At 45.8% G+C, this 21,383-nt stretch overlaps 1 protein-coding gene across 1 annotated transcript in view; it reads left to right on the forward strand.

Moving 5' to 3' along the window:
- Positions 1-21,383, forward strand: part of ddah1 (dimethylarginine dimethylaminohydrolase 1) — a 107,384-nt gene that overhangs the window by 72,955 nt on the left and 13,046 nt on the right. Inside the window, exon 3 of the mRNA XM_030372388.1 lies at positions 13,359-13,432. Within this exon, the coding sequence (XP_030228248.1) occupies positions 13,359-13,432 (74 nt within the window). The remainder of the gene's footprint in view (positions 1-13,358; positions 13,433-21,383) is intronic.

Consider the following 21,383-nt stretch of genomic DNA (forward strand, 5'->3'; position numbering starts at 1 on the left):
GAATTATACATTTACGGGTCACAGACTTGCATTCATTCTTTATGGTTAATGTATCGGTTAATAGTGTCATAAAATTCATCTACAAAGCATTTTCTACCCTTAATTGATCCTATGATGTAGTGAAATCAGCAGGAACCTCTCTCCCTCATCCTGTTACTACTCAAACTCATCAGATGTTGACACTGTTGAGTTCTAGTTTGGTGAGGCAGAAAACTGGCACGTCTTCTTTGATTTGCTGTAGATTCTGTTAGTTCTGTGCAGTGAGCTCAAAATGTTAGTTGGGATCTTCAACACTGTACAGGCCAATAGGAAAACGTTAAAGCAGCCATACACCTTTTTATGACTTAAAGACTTTAAGAAGGCTGTTGAATTTATCCACTGCTGGTGAGTATAGATGCGTATAACTCTTTTGCTTAACATTTGGTTGGTTTTGCGAATCCTAACTGTGTTATTAGTGTTATGTTGTGTACCTCAAGGCTGGTCATTGTTTGTGTCAGCTGTAGCGTCAGGACCCTCCAAACGAAGAACACGGGAAAACATAGGCTAAGGAAGTCTCTCTGCGGGAGTCCCTTGAGGAAGACCAAGGAAGACCAGCAACTACTTCTCCTGCCACCCATTGTAGCTATATGCCGTACCTCGATCATCGTCAGGATATCCCCCCTGAGTAGACGCCACCCTAGGATGGCGCTGCTCGGCGCAGCAACCCTTCCAATCTGTGCCACCCACCGCTCTCCACATACACTGACCTCGAACTGATGGGAGGACTCTGGAACTGCCAATCGGCGGTCAAGAAGGCAGAATCCATCTCGGCCTACCCATCCCTCATTACTCTCCCCTTCCTAGCCTTTACAGAGACTTGGATCACTCGAGAGAACTCTGCCGCTCCAGCTGGCCTATCCACTGCATACTCGTTCTCACAAAACACTAGACCATCGGAGCGAGAAGGAGGGACTGGACTCCTCATTTCGCCAAAGTGGTCCTACCAGGTCCTACCACTAGAACACATAACCAGATCTGAATTTGAACTCCACGCTGTCCTCCAGTCCCTCTTTGCGACTTCTACGATGAACATGGATGTCCTTCTCAGCTGCCCACCTGAAAATGGTACACCACTCCTGGTTGTCCTGGACGACTTCAACATCCTGCCAAAGAAGTTGCACCCACCTGAATTAACCAAGTTTTTCGCCACCTTTGACTTAACACTCACCCCTTCTCCTCCCAAACACAGGGCTGGGAAACAACCCAACCTGATATTCATGAGGTCCTGCGGTACCTTGGCTCTCTCCGTTACCCCGCTCCCTGTGTCTGACCACCAATTTGTTTTTTTTTCTCTTCCCAAGTAATCCTTGCCCTCCCTCCTCTCTACTACTCACATTGCAACTACCTGCTGATACCTGAAATCTCTCTTTCCCACTACGTTTGCATCAACTTTCCTGTCTTCACTACAATCTCTCAAACGATTATCTCAACTGTCCACAGAGGAAGCCTCTGACACCATGCTATCCTCCTTCCCTCTCCTCCTCCTTGACTCCCTCTGTCCCTTCCAGTCCAGACCAGTGCGATCCTCGCCCCTCCCTCCTTGGCTGTCTAATCTTTGTGGGCTCATAGAGCAGAGTTCCGGGCAGCTGAGAGGAAATGGAAGAGATCAGACTGTTCTAATGATCTATCGCAGTACCTTCACCTCCTCTCAGACTTCACCTCCACTGTGTCAACAGCCAAATCTACCTTATAACAGACCAAAATCAACTCCTACGCCTCCAACCCCAGGAAACTTTTCCATGTTCTCTTCCCTCCTCGACCCTCCCCCCCCTCCCCTTTCTATCTCCCTGACGGCTGATGAATTTGTTACCTACTTTACCAAGAAGGGGAAGGACATCAGGTCCTCTTTTACCCCTGCCACAATCCTCCCTATCCCCACCTCTGTTTTTACCCACTTTATCCCTCTCTCCTCCGAAGATGTCCACAGAATTGTTACGTCTAAGCACGCCACCAACTGCCCTCTTGACCCGATCCCCTCCTCAATCCTCCACCCCGTCTTGAGCAACACCCTGGCATTTCCCACCTCCCTAATGAACTCCTCCCTCACTTCAGGCCTCGTTCCAGCGTCCTTCAAGACTGCCAGAATAAAGCCGCTCCTCGAGAAACCGACCCTTGACACTAACGACATCCAGAACTACAGACCGATTTCTCTTCTTTCATTCCTTTCTAAAACACTGGAATGTGCCATCTCAAAGCAACTGTCCTAGCACTCACACAATAATCTGTTTGACCCTCATCAGTCAGACCACACACTCCACTGAGACAGCTCTCCTCATGGTGACTGAGTTACTGCGGGCTGAGCCTTGTCCCTCTCATTGGTTCTCATTCTCCTCGAACTGTCCGTTGCGTTCGACACTGAACTGCCAGATCCTCCTCGCTACTCTCGGCGAACTCGGCATAGCTGACTCTGCGCTATCCTGGTTCAAATCCTACCTGACGAATCACACTTATCAGGTCACATCGAATGGCTCCTTGTCCAAACCCTGCACTCTTGACGACACTGGTGTCCCACAATGCTCTGTACTGGGACCACTTCTGTTCTCCCTATATACCAGATCATTGGGCTCTGTAATCACATCACAAAGTTTTTCCTATCACTGCTACGCTGACGACACAGCTGTTCCTCTCTTCCCCCCCCCTCCCCCTCCTCTGGCAACACCCTTATTGCCACACGCATCTCAGAATATCTGGCAGATGTCAGCACTTCGACGACTCCCCATCACCTGAAGCTTAACCTCAACAAGACTTAGCTCCTCCTAATGCCAGGGAAAGATTGCCCTCACATGGACCTACTGGTCACTGTTGAGAACATCGCTGTATCTCCATCACCAATTGCCAGAAACCTTGGTGTGGTACTGAATAATCATTTGTGCTGCACCGCGAACGTCACCTAGGTGGCCCGATCCTGCAGATTTGCCCTTTACAACATCAGCAGGATCCGGCACTTCCTCACGAGGGAAGCAGCTCGGCTCCTGGTCCAAATGCTCGTCAACTCTCTGCCTGCGAGATTAAACCTTGGCAGTGTATCCAGAACACTGCAGCGCGCTGTTCAACCTACCTAAATTCTCCCATGGGACCCCCCTCTTCAGGGACCTCCACTGGCTCCCTGTAGTAACTCGTGTCAGATTAAAGATGATGATACTGGCATACAAGGAGGTCGCAGCCTGGGAAACACTAATTTGTGCAATCTCTTGTTACTATATGATTATTACAATCAGCAGGCCATTATCTGTATATTTAAATTGCTCGGCCATTACCCGAGCAATTTAATAGATGACGATGCCGAAACGCCACAGACACTCGGCCCCATCGGGGACTGCACTGTCAATCGCATCAATCAACATTGAAGGTTTTTCCAGTTGCAAGGAGGACATACTAGCGATAGCGGCCAAACGCTTTGACATAGTGTGCATGCAGGAAAGAAACATCGGCCCTGCACAACACCGACCAGCCATCCCTGGAATGAAGCTGGTGGCCGAGATCCGACACAGACAGTGTGGGTCAGCTGTATTCAGCAGACCAAACCTCGCGATCGAAGAGGTCTCCTTTTGCATCTGCCAGACGGATGCAAAAGGAGATACCACAGCCACCATCAGCATTGGGGACTTAAACGCCCATAGCACATTGTGGGGTTGTGCAATGAACAACCAAGATGGAGAGGAAGTCAAAACCTGGCTCGAGTCGAAACACCTGACCCACGACGCCAAACTGCCTTTCCGCAGTGCCAGATGGAAACAAGGATGTAACCCAGACCTTGTCTGTGTGAGCAGCGAACTAACATCCAGAGCTGTGAAAGAGGTCCTGGACTCTATCCCCCACACGCAACACCGGACAATCACCATAACCATCCGATCCTTCCGCAGAAGGTTCAATCTGTGGATGTCATTCTAACACCCCATCCCAGGCATTCCACCACACCCCAACAACTTCACAGAGTTCACAGAGCTGCTGAAAAGGTCGGCCAGGCGACACATACCAAGAGGATGCCAGACTGAGTACATCCCCGGGCTGTCAGAAACATCCAGGGATCTACTGGAAGCCTACCAAACTCAGTTGCAGCACAGCTGGTGGCAAACGGTCGCAGCCAAAACCGGCGCAGACACACAGGAGAATACCGCCGGACAGTGGTACCAGACTGCCAACAACCAGCCAGTGCTCTCACCAAGCCCTTTGACGTAGAAGAATTCGAAGCTGCAATGAGCATGCTGAAACCTGGGAAAGCAGCAGGAATCGATGATGTACTGGTTGATATGATACAGCACCTGGGACCTTAAGCGAACACCAGGCTGCTAGAAATGCTGAACTCATGCATGGCACAGAAAGCAATCCCACCTGTATTGAGAAAGGTCGCAATTCCCAAACCTGGAAAGGACCCATCATCCCCAAAGAGCTACAGACCCATTTCCCTCCTCTGCATCACCTACAAGCTCTACGAGAGGCTATTACTCCAACGCCTATTGCTACTTATAGACACCACGCTTACTTGAGATCAAGCTGGCTTCCGCCCTTGCCGCTCCTTTGCTGGACAGCTATTTAACCTCAACCAACACATTGAGGGCGGTTTTGAGCGCAAACTCATCACCGGAGCAGCTTTCTTAGACCTCACCACTTCCTACAACACTGTCCAGCACCGCAACATGATCAGGAAACTTTATGATATGACTGGTGACCTCTACCTGTGCCAAGTCATCAAAAGCCTCCTCAACAACAGGCGCTTCTTCATTCAACTAAATGATAAGAAGAGCAAATGGAAAGCCCAAAAGAACGGCCTACCAAAAGGATGCGTATTGGCCCCCCTCCTCTTCAACATCTACACCAACGAACAACTACTCCCCCCACAATGCTGCCGCTTCATCTATGCTGACGACCTCTGTGTCACCACCCAAAAGGAGAGCTTCCAGAAGATCGAGTATGTCCTGGAAAGCGCCCTCCAAGAGATGACTACCTACTACAATAACAACCACCTGAAACCCAACCCATCAAAAACCCAACTATGCAGCTTCCATCTTAAAAATCGAGATGCAGGTAAAGAACTGAGCATCTCATGGGATGGTCACAAACTCTCAAACCTCTCCCAACCCGTGGACCTCGGAGTCACACTCGACAGGACACTCTCTTTCAAAACCCACCTCCAGAACACCAAAGCCAAGGTCAACACCCGCAACAACATCCTGCGCAAACTGGTAAACTCAAGGTGGGGCGCTGATCTGTCAACTATCCGTGCAACTGCCCTAGCCCTGTGCTTATCCACAGCCGAATACGTGTGCTCCCCCCCCCAGAACAGACAATCCATTGTCGCCCAAGACGAGCGGAGAGCACAGGAGACCGATACTAGGGGCACCCCCTGAACGGACACACAGCATCTCCACCCAGGAGCGTCGCTAGCAATTGAAAACATTTGGGGCTGTAGCCCAGATGTTAGTCCTTTTAAATCTGGGGTTCGGGGTTTTTCCACCGGGAAAATTTGAAAATTGGGCTGATGAACATGCAATTGTAACGTAGTTTGAGAAGTAAAGGAAAGACCAATCGTCATGTCGGACTCACGTGGGGGCAGGCCTACTGAGTAGGTTAATGTTTTCGTTAAGGATAGGAAATTGCACCACATACACCAGCAGTCAAAATGAGACAAGCCTGTAGCCAAATAAACACTGTCATGCAGCTACCCGATGTCAAGTGGACCGGGTTGAATTCACTAAGGGGCTCCAGAATCTGTGCAAACTAGAGCATTACTAAACAGCAATATTGACGTGATGCGCTATGCTTAGAGAATCAAATTTGCAACATTTTGCAACAAATGATTCTAAATCTGCCCATAAATTCTCAACGTCAGAATTTTGCCGGTTTCACCTGGCTACAATATTGCCGCAGTCTGTTGTCAAATTTGCTGAGCAAAATGTTAAACATCTACAATTGTTCATGGTCAACTTATAAAGTCCATTTATTTAAGCCCTCAACAGCATAACCATACAGCTTCGCCACATCGGCGGGAAAACACGGCACACTCAAAGTACATCCATGGAATCAGCCGTTCAAAGCCAGTCTGCATAAATCGTATGACAACTGGATGGCAGGGGATGCGGACAAGGAATACACAGCAGGGGGGAACATGAGAGCCCCAGCACGCCGCAAACTATTACCCTGGGTGCTTAAAGCGTGGAACAAGCTGGATACGGAGCAGGTGAAAAACTCTAAAAGTGTGTGTGTGTTTGTGTGTCTCTCTGTTCGAGCCTGCACAAGGGTTCAATGTTGTCATTAGCTGTTAGTCTTTCTGACCAATCGCAGTTCAAGGCCCACTTGGGCTGTTCCACTTCGGGAGGGGGTGCTCAGTTACTCCCCTCTAGACAAAATCGAATTGGTTGCGACGTTAACAAATTGTATGTGTTGCCTGTGTTGAGTGAGTGAGAGGTTGCGGTTGCACAGCTCAGGCTGCCGGACGGCGCTGCAAGGAACTTTTATAAACGCAATATTGTTATCCCGCGGTAAACAGCCCGGCGGTCCCGAAACGTTATCAGCCCACAGGGAATTCTCTCAACTCTCCCGATTACCTGTGTGTGTGTGTGTGTGTGTGTGTGTGTGTGTGTGTGTGTGTGTGTGTGTGTGTGTGTGTGTGTGTGTGTGTGTGTGTGTGTGTGTGGTACTGGTTTAAATAATACATTTGATAGAATTTCCCATCTTTGCTGAGCAACAGTTTTGTTCGAAAGTTCAGTGATGGAAACAAATAAAAGCCCGGGCTATTGAAGTTTTACGCTACCACTGTCATGCAGCTACTCTGATGGTGTGTGTGTGTGTGTGTGTGTGTGTGTGTGTGTGTGTGTGTGTGTGTGTGTGTGTGTGTGTGTGTGCTTAACAGCGACGATCAGGCAGTCAGAGAGATCGCCAGAGCCTCGCTCATTCTCGACCTGGAGCGGCGCAAGGTCCCGAAAACGAGCGACCTCCCCAGCTTCCTTGGGTTTAAAAAGAAGCCCAGTGGTAAACTGGACACCAATGCACCAGGGTTTGGCGTAAACTCTGACTGGCCCGATCTGAACGACCTGTGTGACTGGACTGGTGTTTCCCTGGAGTGGAAAAGAGCGGACAACGAGATGGTGAGCGTCTCCAAGTCTGTGATCACGGACCTGTCAATAAATGTGCGCGCAACAGTGAGCCGCGACGGAACATCCAGCGTGCTCCCCACCATCGGCGCACGCGCGCACCTTCTAACGCTCAGAGAGCAAGAGAGAAAGGAGCGCTGGACAGGACTGAGGCTGCAAGGGAAGCTTGCCTGCCTCCAGTCAGCTGATCACTCTGTGTCCCACTCAATTCTAAAAAATGCAGCTATCGATGAGGAAATCCTAATCTTTACGATAAGGGCTTGCCTCCAGGTGCCGCCAACTAAACTGAATCTGTCCATCTGGTATCCCAATAATCATGACTCTCACTGTCTACACCATGGACAGCGTCGGACCATAGAGTCTATGTCCCACATTTTAAACGGTTGTAATGTTTACCAAGGACTATACATAGCCAGGCATGACAGGATTGTTGACATTATCACCAAAGATGTGTCACCCGTGTTTTATTCCTCTGTTTTGTTCTACAAACATTCATGTGTGAAACCAGAAATGTTCCAATGCAATGACCCCCATGTATTTAAAGGTATAACAGCAAATACATCGGATGTCATTGTGATTGATGAGAATAACAGAGAGGTTTTCCTATGGGAAGTTGGTTGCACTTTTGACTCAAGTTTAGAGGAAGCTTTCCTTACTAAACAAGTTAAATACCAACCATTAGTGCAAGCTATCATACATTTAGGCTATAAATGCCAGCTTATCGTTTTTATTTTCGGCAGCCTAGGTCATGTCCACAGGCTGGTGGTCAGAGGCTTGAGAATTATGAGGTTGTCCAAATGTAAAGCCAAGCAGCTTGCAACATATTGCTCAATCTCCTCCATTATAGGCAGCCGAGCTATTTGGAGGAGGAGGTGTTTTCTGTACCCATAGATTTTCTCTGTCTGTTAACAGACTGTGTGCAGAATAAGCTCATGTGTCAACACATTCTCACTCCGAGCGCGTCGATTTCTGACAAACGGTCAGTGACTTTGGCTTCAGTTTCTGACGCAAAAGGGAACCCTTGCGCTTTTTTCGACGCATGGGGTTTTCAACTCCCTACAATATAACAACTTCACGGTGGAGCCGATGGCTGCACATAGAGATGCTATGAGCATTCATCCCATTGGCTAACGGAGGACCTTTGCGCTTCTTTTTTCGACGCAGGGGGTTTTCCACTCATTACAATGTAATCCCTCCACGGCAATATATGAAGCTATGAGCATTCATCCCATTGGCTAACGGAAGAGCCGATGGCTGCACATAGAGACGCAATGAGCATTCATCCCATTGGCTAACGCAGGACCATGTGCTTCTTTTTTCGACGCAGGGGGTTTTCCACTCATTGCAATGTAATCCCTCCACGGCAATGTATGAAGCTATGAGCATTCATTCATCCCATTGGCTAACGGAAGACCCGATGGCTGCACATTAACGGCGATTTTACAGTGAAATCTGTGACATTCCTCAACACAACTACACCAACGTGTCCTTGTTAATTACAAAACATGTATGGGTTAAGCAGGGGTGGGTAGTAACGCGTTACAAGTAACGCAAATGAGTAAAAAAGTACTTTTTTCGGATAAAAAGTACTTTTCACGTTCCTTTTTTAAGTCTGTAATTTTACTCTTACTCGAGTAAATATTTGATTTAGAATTCTACTCTTTACTCAATTACATTTTCCATCGTGCCTTCATTAAAATGAGTATTTTGATAAACATATTATCTAATTATCACAATTACGTTGGGGCTGAGGACTCGAGCCAGACCATGCTATGCATAGGCTGAATCGCAATTGCGTCAAAACAAATCTGTGTGGAAATTGCAATAAGTGAAAGATACAATTTCGCACGTTGAGCACACAGTGGTGTGACTCGTTTATTTAGTCAAAGAGAAAAGCCGGAAATCAAAACATGCTGCAGGTAAACAAATCCCGCATGGGCTCTGACGTCATGAGACGCCGTAATCCTTAAAGGGACAGCGATCCCTGAACCACCAAAACAGTAAATGGCATGCAGTAAACGACAACACAATTGAAAGAACAACACATAACAAAATACTGTAGGTGAATTATGTTACACTCACTACATCTGATTCATTACCACTCTCTTCATCCCACACCACAAACATGACATACAAAATGTCGTGGAACAGAAACAACAACCAGAGCTATTTATAATTAAGCAATAGATCACGACAGTATGTGCATGTGCTCATTATACCACTGTTAAGGGGTATCCTATTCTCTCTCTCTCTCTCTCTCTCTCTCTCTCTCTCTCTCTCTCTCTCTCTCTCTCTCTCTCTCTCTCTCTCTCTCTCTCTTCCCCCCCCCCCCCAGCCAGGTTAGTGTTTAATTGGTAATTGTTCCTACAATGCTTTTGTCAAAGCTGAAGTTAAATTACATGTTTAGTGTAAATTTGTTTGATGGCCTATGTTTGTTTAATGAACAATACACAATGAAGCAACTTGTGATGAAATGTTTGAGAGTGCATCTTTCTCACACATACACACGTTAGGTCTTTTTCACTGATCCGAGCACTGCAATACAAAAATGTAAAGTAACTTGTAATTTGAGTAACTTTAAAACAAAGTACTTTTTTACTCTTACTCAAGTAGGTTTTTACAATTGGAATATTTACTTTTACTCAAGCACATTTGAAGGAAGTAATTGTACATTTACTTGAGTATAGATTTTCAGTACTCTACCCACCTCTGGGGTTAAGTTTATGGGCATCAGTTGTCCTGTTTTATGCTTTGATTGAGAGAAACAATCGTTTTTTTGATCAGTGCTGGGTAGCTGAGGTCGTTGCTATAGAGACCAAGACAGACAGCGCTACCCTTTCTCATTAAAATTACGTTCCCAGAGAACTATTCGGCATTCTCAATTACGTTTGTCTAAAAAACGTATTTGGTCCGTGATTACGTTTTATTGAACATATTGTAGTGCCGGAATAAGGAGGACGTAGGCAACTTAATTATAACCGTTTAATCCAATAAAACAGATCAGAACAATCAGTCACAGTGCATGGTTAGATCTCGCGTGCAACCGCCTAACGCGTCCCCCTAGCCCCCGTAACTCCTGACCAGTTCCCTCCCACCCCTACTGTCCACAAGCATTCCCCCCCCCTCCCCATATGGATTTGGAGAATTGTTGCCACGTCCCAGTGGTGGAGGTATCATATATATGAAAGAGGGCATTCAATTATACTACAATGATCAATTAGGAGGCCGAAGCCCTAAAGGAAGTGATGCAATAGGTGACTGAGTCGACAACATTTAAGTAAGCTGTATAGGGTCTCTTATATATCAAAGGGGGTCTCAAAGGACGCATACGCTTCCACCTGTGGCTCCAGCACTACAGGAAATGACTCAGCAAGTGCTCCATCTCGTTGCAACTCACCCAGCGGCTCGCTTGCAAGATTTTGGCCTGAAGTTCTTCCCAGACCTACACCCTAGCCATCCAACATGCATATCTGAGAATCAGGGATCTCTTTAATTATGACAAAAAGTTATGAGAGAAACACACATTAACTTTTTGTTATCTCATAAGCGGCGTGGTGCCGGCTCCTTTTTGTGTTGTCACGGGGGCTAGGGGGACGCGTTAGGCGGTTGCACGCGAGATCTAACCATGCACTGTGACTGATTGTTCTGATCTGTTTTATTGGATTAAACAGTTATAATTAAGTTGCCTACGTCCTCCTTATTCCGGCACTACAATATGTTCAATAAAACGTAATCACGGACAAAATACGTTTTTTAGACAAACGTAATTGAGAATGCCGAATAGTTCTCTGGGAACGTAATTTTAATGAGAAAGGGTTGCGCTGTCTGTCTTGGTCTCTATAGCAACGACCTCAGCTACCCAGCACTGATCAAAAAAACGATTGTTTCTCTCAATCAAAGCACAAAACAGGACAAGTGATGCCCATAAACTTAACCCATACATGTTTTGTAATTAACAAGGACACGTTGGTGTAGTTGTGTTGAGGAATGTCACCGATTTAACTGTAAAATCGCCGTTAATGTGCAGCCATCGGGTCTTCCGTTGGCCAATGGGATGAATGAATGCTCATAGCTTCATACATTGCCGTGGAGGGATTACATTGCATGAGTGGAAAACCCCCTGCGTCGAAAAAAGAAGCACGTGGTCCTGCGTTAGCCAATGGGATGAATGCTCATTGCGTCTCTATGTGCAGCCATCGGCTCTTCCGTTAGCCAATGGGATGAATGCTCATAGCTTCATATATTGCCGTGGAGGGATTACATTGTAATGAGTGGAAAACCCCCTGCATCGAAAAAAGAAGCGCAAAGGTCCTCCGTTAGCCAATGGGATGAATGCTCATAGCGTCTCTGTGCAGCCATCGGCTCCCCCGTGAAGTTGTTACATTGTAAGGAGTTGAAAACCCCATGCGTCGAAAAAAGAAGCGCAAGGGTACCCTTTTGCGTCAGAAACTGAAGCCAAAGTCACTGACCGTTCGTCAGAAATCGACGCGCTCGGAGTGAGAATGTGTTGCATGTGTACGTATTGTCTATTCTGTGCATGTTTGACTCAAGTACTGCAACATGTTGTTTCGAGGATGTAGGGCATCAAAAGCAACTGAAAATATTTGTGCCCTTGCAATGTATTTTATAAATGCGGACACAAATAAAGACATTGAAATGTGTGTGTCTCTCTGTTCGAGCCTGCACAAGGGTTCAATGTTGTCATTAGCTGTTACGTCTTTCTGTCCAATCGCAGTTCAAGGCCCACCTGGGCTGTACCACTTTGGGAGGGGGTGCTCAGTTACTCCCCTCTAGACAAAATGGAATTGGTTGCGACGTCAAATTGTATGTGTTGTATGTATACCGGGCGGCAGTAGCTCAAGAGGTAGAGCGGGTTAGCTGGTAACCTGAGGGTTGTTGGTTCAATCCCCGGCTCGGAGAGTCGAGGTGTCCTTGAGCAAGGCACCTAACCCTAACTCAGGGATGGGCAACTTTCATGATAAAGAGGGCCACATTTTTCATCATAACCATCGGAGGGCCACATGACTGCACACTTCAACTAAACGTGAGCTGAGAGAAGCTACAAATTTTTGAATTTGGTAGATATGATTTGCTGTATTCTGGTGCATTTTGGGGATGGCTACTACCTAAAAAATCATCCAGAATCATAACCTATGTACGGTATGTTAATGAACCAACATACATTCATTTCATGTTTTCCATGCTCAAACAGCTACATGAATGGTCAGTATTTGTATCAGTGCAAAGGGCTCACATCCATCATCATTCAATGAAGTAAAAAAACTGAAAAAACAGTGGCCCAACATTAAGTGCAACAACTCAATGAACTCAAACCCAAGCACACAAGCAGTTGTAGTAGTTGTAGTGGCGACTTAAGTGGATATCTTTAATGACTGATATCGCTTCTAAGCAAACTAGACGCATGGGTTTGCCTTCGAATTCTATGAATTCTTCTCATCTTTCTTGACCGAGTTTTCTGTAACTCGATCAATTGTTATTATTCTTTTTTTTATTATGTGCGGGCCTGACTGAGTGAGGATGCGGGCCGCACTGAGTGAGGATGCGGGCCGCCAGTTGCCCATCCCTGCCCTAACTGCTCCCGACAAGCTGGCTGTCGCCTTGCATGGCTGACTCCGCCGTCGGTGTGTGAATGTGTGCGTGAATGGTGAATGTGAGGCAATATTATAAAGTGCTTTGGGTGGCCAATGGTTAGAAAAGCGCTATATAAATACAGCCCATTTACTCAACACTCTCTGATCTCACTAAAAGGCTAGCAGAACGAAACAGCAATATCAACAAGATGCTCTATGCATAGAGTAGAAAGAATACTTTGAATTTGCAACATTTTGCAACAAATTATTCTAAATCTGCCCATAGATGGACACGTCAGAATTTTGCGGTTTTCACTTGCTACAATGTTGCATCTGTGGCTGCTGGTAATGCAACCACAAAGAAGTAAACTCTGCGGGGCTATTTTCATAATTTTTTTGACGGCACAGCATTTCATTCCATTTCACAGAACATAACACATAGTGTAGTCATCTTAATGTGTGATCTTATATTATCTTAGATTGCAATGCATATCTGGATGACTAACTTGTAATGGAATAGCAATAGATATCTATAGCAAAAAGCAGACGGTGAGTAAGCACATATAGAAAAGTTTCTATGTTCATGTCATCTTGGGAGGACAGTGTATTTATTACAGGGATTTGGCTCTCCACCCAGGTCTGGAGTTTTTCGTGGGTTTATCCAAAAGGACCAATCAGAAAGGAGCAGATATTCTGGCAGATGCCTTCAAGGTGAGTGGGAGCAGTGGGGGCTGATGGAGCAGAAAAGGCCAATGTTTTTTTTTGTTGCTCATCATGTGAAATCTATCATATAGTAATCGTATCTGAACATTGATCAGTCCTGTGATCAATTCATACCTATATTAAATGTATGGCCTTGATTACATAAGGGTATATGAATCTCTTCCAAATTGAAAATGCTTGTGAGGTTGCGATTCAAACAGGCTCATAAAAAACTAACAACTGTAGTGTAGAATAAGAATAACCTTTATTGTCATTGCACAAGAAAACTACATTTTGTTGGAGCATTCCTCCAGTTGCACAGTTATATAAAAAACAACAATATTAGCTATATATATATATATATATATATATATATATATAAACACATACAATATCTGCCTCCGTCGTCACCGGAGGCAGAGAGCACTACATCCCTCACCCTCATCAGCTAGATGGGGAACACCTGAGGGAGGAAAGGAGCGGGCGGACATCTTAAAAGGCAGCCGAGGACTCATTCCAGGGCAGAGACAGTCAGACCTACAAGGAGGAGGCCATCGACACGACCCAGGCTACGAGGCTCACGGAGACCCTAGCCCAGTGATAAATACCTTGTTCTTTTGCCTATTCTTTTGAATAAACGTCGACTGCGGCTTAAACCAGTATCCCGAGCGTGGTACTTGCCGTGACGAACAGTCTCTTACGGAACCGGGTTGCCACAATATATATATAAATAAAAAATATATATAAATAAAATGTTTTCAAAAGTCCAAGTCCTTAAAGGAGCATTTCACCGGTGGAGGCATGAATATGTATTGAAATTGGGTCCTATATGTAGTCGAATAATAAAATAAAATTCTAATTTGGTGCCGTATTGACCAAGAAAAGGCAGAAAGTGACTTTTTGGCGCTGGTGGATTGAAGACAACAACTCCCAGCATGCACCACGATGCACAGCTTCGCTGGCCACTCCCGCTGATCTAGATCTCCGCCTATCGGACACCTCGCTGTTCCATCTACCAAGCTGATACCGCAAGACTGCTTGAAAATCATTTCACACAACATTTCTAGTGAAGAGTATTAGTTGGTGAACTCAGTGAATTAGTCCTCGTTGGTATTTCTTTCGAAATGGTGAACTTTGCATGGTGCAATCTTATTTGTCAGATCAAGTACCTTACAAAAATTGTCATATGGCGTCATCTTAAACAGGAAGTGTTGGAGATCGATACGGATTTCTCCAGAAAATAAGGCAATGATGCAAGACCATTCAAAAATATGAGTTTTTCGGCGACAATCGCCGTTTTCTTGGTCAATTTGGTCATTCACGTGAATCATGTAGAACCGGAGAGTTTTCTTTTGGGGGGGGGGGGCCAGAATTGCGAAAAAATATTGGACTTTTCTCTGGGCCAATCGGAATCTCAGCACTTGCTTCAGAATCTTTCTTATAATTGACATTTCTCTGCGCCAATCGGAATCTTGAAGCACACAGCGCCAACTGAGCTCGCCATTGGATGAGACGCCTGGCTACCGCGCGAGATTGATGGAAACTCTTTGCGCTTGCGCAATAGTCCCTTCACGAGCTCTCATTCCACGGGACTCTCTAAATCAGTGGTTCTCAACCTTTTTTGAGCAAACGCCCCCCTGACCTTACCCTGATCCTCTGGCGCCCCCCCCCCCAATAAAAACAACAAAAAAAAACAACAACCCTACTCACACTCGTGTTATATTGCTTAAAGTTGTCAATGCATCGCTTTTCATTAATTTTGCGTTGGTCACTAATAGCAATGAATGCCCTCTGAGTCGGTTTTGGTGCAAAATTATAAAAATATTAATAAATATTCATGACATGCAAATGTCTAACCTCTGATTGGCTAACAGTACTGTCCATCATTGTAATAAACCCAATTAAACTTCCAGAGAGAGAGAAATCTATTGGCCAAGAAAGAAGAGTTGAGGAAGAAATGGTTGGATTGAACATCCATTCACCGTGACCGCGGTGCGGGGCGGGGTCTCCCGTCGTGCCCCGGCCGTGGCACCCCGCGGCCCGGGCACCGTGACCTTGGGCACCGCGACCACTCCCTCGTCTCCCGCGACTCCCGCCGTGCCCCGTGAACGAATGAATGAATGGCCCGGGAACCACGGTCACCGCGACCCGGGCAACGCGGACACCGCGAAAACAGATTGCGCGCAGAGGCCTAATTAGGCCTATATATTTTGTGTTTGAAATGCAAGGCCCTTTCATGGTGACTATGCTCAGAACAGCTGGAACTGAACAACAGCAAGAGGAAGGAGGAAAACGGGCTATGAAACAAAATTTGATATTTTTTTCTTGCTATCGGCCATGTTTGATTGTGTTGGTTATTGAACTGTTAACCCGGGAACTTGGGTTATGTTTATCAGCGTTACTATAGAGATCATGACGATAGCTGATGTAACGGGAGTCCGGGCGTAAAAACAATGAAAGTCAAAAAATGGAATCACATTCCCAGCGCCCCCCCTAGGTTGTGCGAATGCCCCCGTTGAGAAACCATGCTCTAAATCGACGCCACTTCGCCCTGGGCGGGACTTTACGTCCTACGTCACTCGCTATGGGTGTGCATGTGTGCGCGTAGCCGTCACTCGCGATGGGTGTGCATGTGAGAAAGGTTTCGGCTTTTAGTGTCTATGGGTTGTTAATAACGGTTCTGATGATTTTTCTGATGGAAAAGTGGTCTTTTATTTCCATAATCTTTGTTCAGTGAACGCATAAACCCGTTTGTTAGTTAGCAGTTAAACAAAATGCGATCTCTTTGTTTACAGTTACCAACGACCAACGTTTAAAGACTGATGATTGGGGGTTCGATTACCTAGTGATGCAAGGTTTTTTCTTTCATTTTGGACTGCACACACATCGCGAGTGACGGATACTCGCTCAATGTACACACATCACTGTCTTTACAATTTCTAAGCAACCGAAGTTTAAAGATTGTCAAGTGGTTAACTCTTGAATCGCATGTCCTGATGGGTTAGTGGTCAGAGAACAACTCATTAACGCGGGGATAAGGGGTTCGATTCCTTAATGAAGCTAGCTTTTTTCTTTCATATTGGACTCGATGTTTGTATGCAATTTTGCGTAACTTGTCGTTTATGATGAAGAAATGTTACTGGGGTTAAGGTTAGGGTAACGGTATGGGTAAGACACAAAGTGTTTTTGCAACACAATATCTCTTACAATAACAAAGTCCAAAGTTTTGATGACTCCAGTAGGAAACATAAGATACCTAGAGAAATGCGTGAGTGCTCACAAAACATCAACAAGTCAGCAGTGTGGTACAGGGTGATCATTTCTGATATACAGTACAAAAGCTGAAACTATTAGCCAGGAGTAGGAAAGATGCAGACGCAGACGTGGGAAGCAATAAGACACACCAACACACAGTTGCCTGTTTGCAAATGGTTCAGAGTTTAATAGAAATAGTTAGGGTTAGCTGGTATGGCGTTATCTGGTATGGCTATAGTCTAATGTTAGCTTAGTTTGTGTTGTTTCGTCATGTTAATCGCTAGTAATAGTAAGTCATTTGTAGAAATATAGCCTATCATCACAGACTGTATGAATGTCTATGAATGACACGTAGGACGTAAAGTCCCGCCCAGGGCGAAGTGGCGTCGATTTAGAGAGTCCCCTCATTCCACACCGACCGACCGTACGAGACAGAAGCTGGTAGCGTGAAGCTGTCTCTGCAATCAGACATTGCTTCCGCAGGCATTTTGAAAGCCAGTCCTTACGTCAAAATGCCAGCGGTGGAACGAGATAACAAACGCTGTCACTGTTTACCTGTCTAAGGACATGGTTCCCTTTCAAAATGTCGATAGAAAGGGCTTTAAAGAGATGGTCAAAACACTCGATCCCAGGTACGCGTTACATGCCCGCACACACTTCAGCCAAATTGAGATGCCAAAACTATACGGCAAGGTCCGCAAGCAAGTGGAGAAACTAATCCATACTATTAAACATTGGTGTTTTTCAGAGATGGAAGTAACTTGAGAAAAGATTTTAAAAAATTGCATGCAGTTTTGCTGCCTTTTCAGTATTTGACCCCTTCAGAGGCATTTATATCGAAATTAGAAGATAAAATTAACATACCGTGATATGATACCGTTACTGTCATACCGTGATAAACGTTTTAGTCCATACCGTACAGCCCTAATTTGAAGGAACTATCTTGTGTTAAATTCGAGGTAAGTCAAGCTTTTTGGAGCAAGAACAACAGCTATTTGTTTGCTTGATTCAACTAACGTTGATTCAACTAACCCCCCCGCCCCCCGACACTGTCACCTTTTTTACTCTGAGGAGTTTGCAGGTCTGTTAATGGAAATGGTGAAGTTTCCCTTTAAGTGTCGATAGTGCAATAGTGTTATCATGTGTGTATGAGATAGGGATGGCAGTAGAGTGGGAGTAGAGTTCAGTAGTCTCACAGCTCTATGGTAGAAGCTGTTTTGCAGTCTTGTTGTGCGGACGCTCAGTGTCCTGTAACTTCTTCCTGAGGGCAGGAGGGTGAAGAGGCAGTGTCCAGGATTTGTGCTGTCTCTAAGGATGCCCTTGACCCTCCGAGTACAGCGGGTCTGGTAGATGTCCTCCAGTCTGGGGAGCTGGGGGCCGGTGATATGTGAGAACTGACTCGATGGCTGACATGTAGAAGCTCACCAGCAGCTTTTGTGGGAGACGTGCCCTCTTCAAGCACCTCAGAAAATTAAGCCTTTGAAGTCCTTTTTCTGGCCGTCGCAGTGATGTTGACGGTCTAAGTCAGGTCATGGCTGATGTTGACCCCGAGGTACCTGATGTTCTGCACAACCTCCAGTGTCTCACCGTCGATGGTGATGGGGTGATGGACGAAGGGCTTCGTCTTCCTCCTGAAGTCCAGGATCATCTCCTTTGTTTTTGCCGCGTTGAGGATCAGGTTGTTCTCTTAGCTAGCTATACTATGTGTATTAGATTAGAATATTAAATTAGATGCAACTTTATTGTCACTGGCAGAATACAGATACAGAACCAAGGAAATGCAGTTGACGTCTAATCAGAAGTGCAAAGGGAGCATTTAAATACCAAAGTGCTGTTTGAGTACAGTGTAAGGTTATAAATATAGGTTTGTCAGAAGTATAGGGGGATTATGTACAGAGAGAATAAATAGACATATATAAATACTATATATATGTACATGCAGTAGTATATCTATGTATATTGTAGTAGTGAAAGGGCAATTGGTGAAACAGTGCAGTAATGAATGTAAACAGTTATATAGCACAAAGCAGTAAATGTTAACAGGTAAACATTGCAGAGAGGGAAATGCAACAGGTAAGCAGGTAGCCATTTAAAAGTCAAGTGCTAGACAGTGCAGTTCAGTGCAGTAATGAGCGTTAACAGTTACACAGTGCAAGGCAGTAAATGTAAACAGGTTGAACATTGCATAAAGTGAGATGCAACAGGTAAGCAGGTAACCATTTAAAAGTCCAGTGCTAGACGGGGGGTGGGGGTTTGTTCAACAGTGTTACATTCTCTGGAAAGAAGCTATACTAGTGCCTGCTGGTGCGGGAGCGCAGACTCTTGTATCGCTTGCCAGATGGGAGAAGGGTGAAAAGTCCACGGTTTGGGTGGGTGTCTTCCTTGACAATGGATTTGGCTTTGTTTAAGCAGCGGTCATGGAATTTGTTGTGGATGGGGGGGAGTGGACAGCCAATAGTCCTCTGGGCAGAGTTGAGTACTCTTTGTAGTGCCTTCCGGTCGGCAGCGTTGCAGTTGCCGTACCAAACAGAGATGCAGTTTGTAATTTGCTCTGGTACAGCGGTAGAAGTCTGATAGAATCCTAGGACAAACCTTTGCTTTCTTAAGGGTCCGTAGGAAGTGAAGGCGCAGACTGGAGGAGTTGAGGGACCAAGAAAGATTTTCTTTGAGGGGGACCCCAAGGAACTTGAAGCTAGACACACCTCAGCGCCGCTGATATGGAGGGTGCCCTGCCCCTGGTCCACAATGATCTCCTTGATCTTCTTGGTGCTGAGTTCCAGGTTATTTTGTTTTTACACCACGTAGTTAGATGTTGAACCTCGTCCCTATATGCTGTTTTGTCCTCATCTCTGATCAGGCCCACCACAGTGGTGTCATCTGCAAACTTGATTATGGCATTGGAGCCATAAACAGGGGCGCAGTCGTGGGTGAGAAGAGAGTAGAGCAGAGGGCTCAGCACACAACCCTGCGGCACGCCAGTGTTCAGGGTGATAGTGGAGGAGGAGAGACTCCCCAATTCAACAGCCTGGGGTCTCTTAGTAAGGAAGTCCATAATCCAGTTGCATAGAGAGTTGCTGATGCCAAACTGGCTGAGCTGGGAGATCAGCTTGGAGGGGATCACAGTGTTGAATGCGGAACTAAAGTCAAAAAACAGCATTCTAACATGTGTTTTGGGGCTATCCAGGTTGGTGAGTGCTAGATGAGGCACTGTGGAGATAGCATCTTCTGTTGATCGGTTGCTTCGGAAGGCTAATTAGTACGGATCCAGTAAAGTGCGCAGGCAGGATTTCAGATGTGGGAGGACCAGCTTCTCAAAAAATGTGGCAATGATGAGTGTCTGTGCAACAGGGCGGAAATCTGGTTAGTGAATAGTTTCACTGTTTTGTGTGTAGTCACTCCCTCTGCACACATGTTGAGGTAATCCATGACAGATTTGGCTGCTTTGTGAATGTTGTTATGGGAGCCCTTGGTTGCATCAGCAAAAAAAAAGTCCAGTCAGTGTGTTGAAGTTGGTCTTGTAGAGTGGGATCTGCATCTTCCATCCAGACCTTAACGGTCTTTGTTGTTGGTTTCACACGTTTAATGAGTGGGGAGTATTTTAGCGTAAGAAACAGAGAAATGTGGTCAGACTGACCAAGGTGAGGGGTGTGACTTTGTAGGCAGCAGCAACGTTGGTATAACAATGGTCTAGAGTTGTACTGCCTCCTGTGAAGCAAGTAACATTTTGGTGAAATTTAGGGTGAACAGTTCTCAGGTTGCAATGGTTAAAGTCTCCAGTGACAATAAAAGCCCCATCTGGATGTTTAGTTTGAAGCTTATTAGTGGCAATGGAAAGTTCCTTCATTGCCACTTTACTGTTGGCATCAGGTGGAACATACACAGCAATAGCGACAATGCAGCTGAACTCACGTGGAAGGTAGAAGGGCCTGCATCTCCTGATTAAATACTCCAGATCAGCAGAGCAATGGGCATCAACAGTGACACAGTCTGTGCACCAAGTTTTATTTACATAAATGCATAAGCCGCCTCCTCTGCTCTTACCCGTAGTGTCTGCAGTCTTTTCCGCTCTGAAGATAGAGCGTCCTTCTAGTTCCACCACGCTTGTTGGGATGTCGTTGTTATGCCACGTTTCAGTGAAAATCCATAAGGATTTTCTGTGTGAGGGTCCATATTTGAGTGTGTCCAGCTTGTTGAACAAAGAACGCACGTTGGCAAGGAAGATGCTAGGCAGCGCAGTTCGGTGCGGGTTTAGCCTTAGCTTCGCACGCACTCCACCTCACTTACCCCGTCTCTGCCTGAGGTTGCGTCTCCGTCTACGAGTCTTTGAGGTCGGTAAGAATTGTCCATCTGGCCACGGTGATCTGATCAGCTCCGGAGGGAGCTGATCGAAGTTGAACGGGTAATCCAAAACTAAGTTTTTTGCAGCTTTGATGTATATCCAATAGTGAGTTTCTGTTGTATTTTCGGTGTGAGTGTTTAGAGTGAAAAAAAGTAGGATTCGCAAAAAATGGAGAGACGCCAAGCCACGCGTTGTGCACGCGCCGCCCTCTTGACTCTGCGGTCCCTGTGTATGCTACATTCAATGTAGATTTATTGTTGATTGATTGTTAAGTCATGTTCTTCGCTTATAGGTCATTGTTCGTAAGCCAATATAGCGCAAGGGGCCACATAGAACCTGATAATGTAATAAATTCCCGATAATGTA

The sequence above is a fragment of the Gadus morhua genome, chromosome 12 (genome assembly GCF_902167405.1).
Source record: "Gadus morhua chromosome 12, gadMor3.0, whole genome shotgun sequence".
Taxonomy (NCBI): Eukaryota; Metazoa; Chordata; class Actinopteri; order Gadiformes; family Gadidae; genus Gadus; species Gadus morhua.